Source organism: Triticum aestivum, chromosome 2A (genome assembly GCF_018294505.1).
Source record: "Triticum aestivum cultivar Chinese Spring chromosome 2A, IWGSC CS RefSeq v2.1, whole genome shotgun sequence".
NCBI classification, from domain to species: Eukaryota; Viridiplantae; Streptophyta; class Magnoliopsida; order Poales; family Poaceae; genus Triticum; species Triticum aestivum.
Genome location: NC_057797.1, coordinates 566,682,628 through 566,684,669, shown reverse-complemented (window position 1 = coordinate 566,684,669; position 2,042 = coordinate 566,682,628). Strand labels below are relative to the sequence as shown.

The window sequence follows — 2,042 nt, the reverse complement described above, 5'->3', positions numbered from 1 at the left end:
GAAGAGACAGACCCGGAAGCCGGGGGTCTTGAGGGCGTCGGCGATAGGCAGGTACACGTACTCCGCCTCGCCGCCCGCCATCGATGGAACCGCGCCTCCCTCGCGCTCTGCCGCCGCTGACGACGACGCCTCCATAGTGGTGTTTTGTGCGTTACCGAGTGACGGAACGGACACGTAGCGAGTGTGGCTTGGCATTTGTAACTCGAAATTTCAATACTCGCTCCTGTTAGGAATTAATTAAATGGTAGATTCTTTTACGGGGGAAAAGCAATTCATTGATCAAGTAATAATGGTTTTACAATCATCTAGAATAGTGTTGCTAATCTCCGGTGGTACATTAGCCAGGCTGTACGTTGTTGTCCTCGCTCAACTGCTGCCATTGCATGTGCAGCCTTGTTCTGTGTACGACTGATCTTTCGAACATGAGTTTGTCGTTCTTTGAGCATGCCAACGATTTCAGCAACTTGGTACATGTTTCTAAATTAATCTACTGTCCCGGCGTTGATGAGAGAGACGATCTCTGTGCAGTCGGTCTCTACCACCAATGGTGCTTGGGACCAGTGCAAGAACAGTCGCAGTCCTTCCTCGCATGCTGCAAGCTCAGCCTCGAGTGGACCATGGCAATTGAAGAGCCATCTACAGGCAGCAAAGATGACACGTCCTTTGTGATCGCGTAGTATCAATGTCGGCACCAGCTTCATCAATTGTTGCAACAAAGGAGCCATCAGTATCCCGACAAGCTTGTGCCGACGTCCTGCTCATATGACATGCAATCAAGTTCGCCGGTCGTTTCCCTTTAGCTATATTCATCCGTGGGTAGTGTTTGATCATCAACAGAGAATCAACATACTCACATAGGAACCTTCTCGACGCTATGATGGGAATCATTGGCTTGCCATGAGTTAGTTCATTGTGCACATGCCATACACGCCATAAGATCATGAGAACTAGCATTTGTTGTGTTCCATTCAATTCTTGGAGCAACATGAGCAACCAGTCAGGTTCAGAGTTCCTGAGGGCCTCCTCGGCGGGCAATTGCCACACACTCCTCATTCCAGTCCATAGATTTGATTAATCTTTGCTACTCCTTCTGTATCTAGATAAATCTAAGACAAATAATATGAATAGGAGGGGTAGTAGTATGTCATTGTTGGAAATATGCCCTAGAGATAATAATAAAATGGTTATTATTATATTTCCTTGTTCATGATAATTGTCTATTGTTCATGCTATAATTGTGTTATCCGAAAATCGTAATACATGTGTGAATACATAGACCATAACATGTCCCTAGTAAGCCTCTAGTTGACTAGCTCGTTGATCAATAAATGGTTACGGTTTCTTGACCATGGACATTGGATGTCATTGATAACGGGATCACATCATTAGGAGAATGATGCGATGGACAAGACCCAATCCTAAGCATAGCACAAGATCGTGTAGTTCGTCTGCTAAAGCTTTTCTAATGTAAGTATCATTTCCTTAGACCATGAGATTGTGCAACTCCCGGATACCGTAGGAATGCTTTGGGTGTGCCAAACGTCACAACGTAACTGGGTGGCTATAAAGGTGCACTACGGGTATCTCCAAAAGTGTCTGTTGGGTGACACGAATCGAGACTGGGATTTGTCACTCCGTATGACGGAGAGGTATCTCTGGGCCCACTCGGTAATGCATCATCATAATGAGCTCAATGTGTCTAAGCAGTTAGTCACGGGATCATGCATTACAGAACGAGTAAAGTGACATGCCGGTAACGAGATTGAACGAGGTATCGGGATACCGACGATCGAATCTCAGGCAAGTAACGTACTGATTGACAAAGGGAATTGTATACGGGATTAATTGAATCCTCGACATCGTGGTTTATCCGATGAGATCATCATGGAGTATGTGGGAGCCAACATGGGTATCCAGATCCCGCTGTTGGTTATTGGCCGGAGAGACGTCTCGGTCATGTCTGCATGACTCCCGAACCCATAGGGTCTACACACTTAAGGTTCGATGACGCTAGGGTTATAGGGAAAGTTTGTACGTGGTTA

General features: G+C 46.0%; 1 protein-coding gene across 1 annotated transcript in view; it reads right to left on the bottom strand.

Moving 5' to 3' along the window:
- The window catches only part of LOC123189464 (protection of telomeres protein 1b), a gene marked incomplete in the record, with an annotated part of 5,711 nt that extends 5,601 nt beyond the window's left edge, over window positions 1–110 (bottom strand). Inside the window, 1 exon segment of the mRNA XM_044601887.1 lies at window positions 38–110. Coding sequence (XP_044457822.1) covers window positions 38–81 — 44 coding nt within the window.
- Window positions 111–2,042: the final 1,932 nt, after the last annotated feature.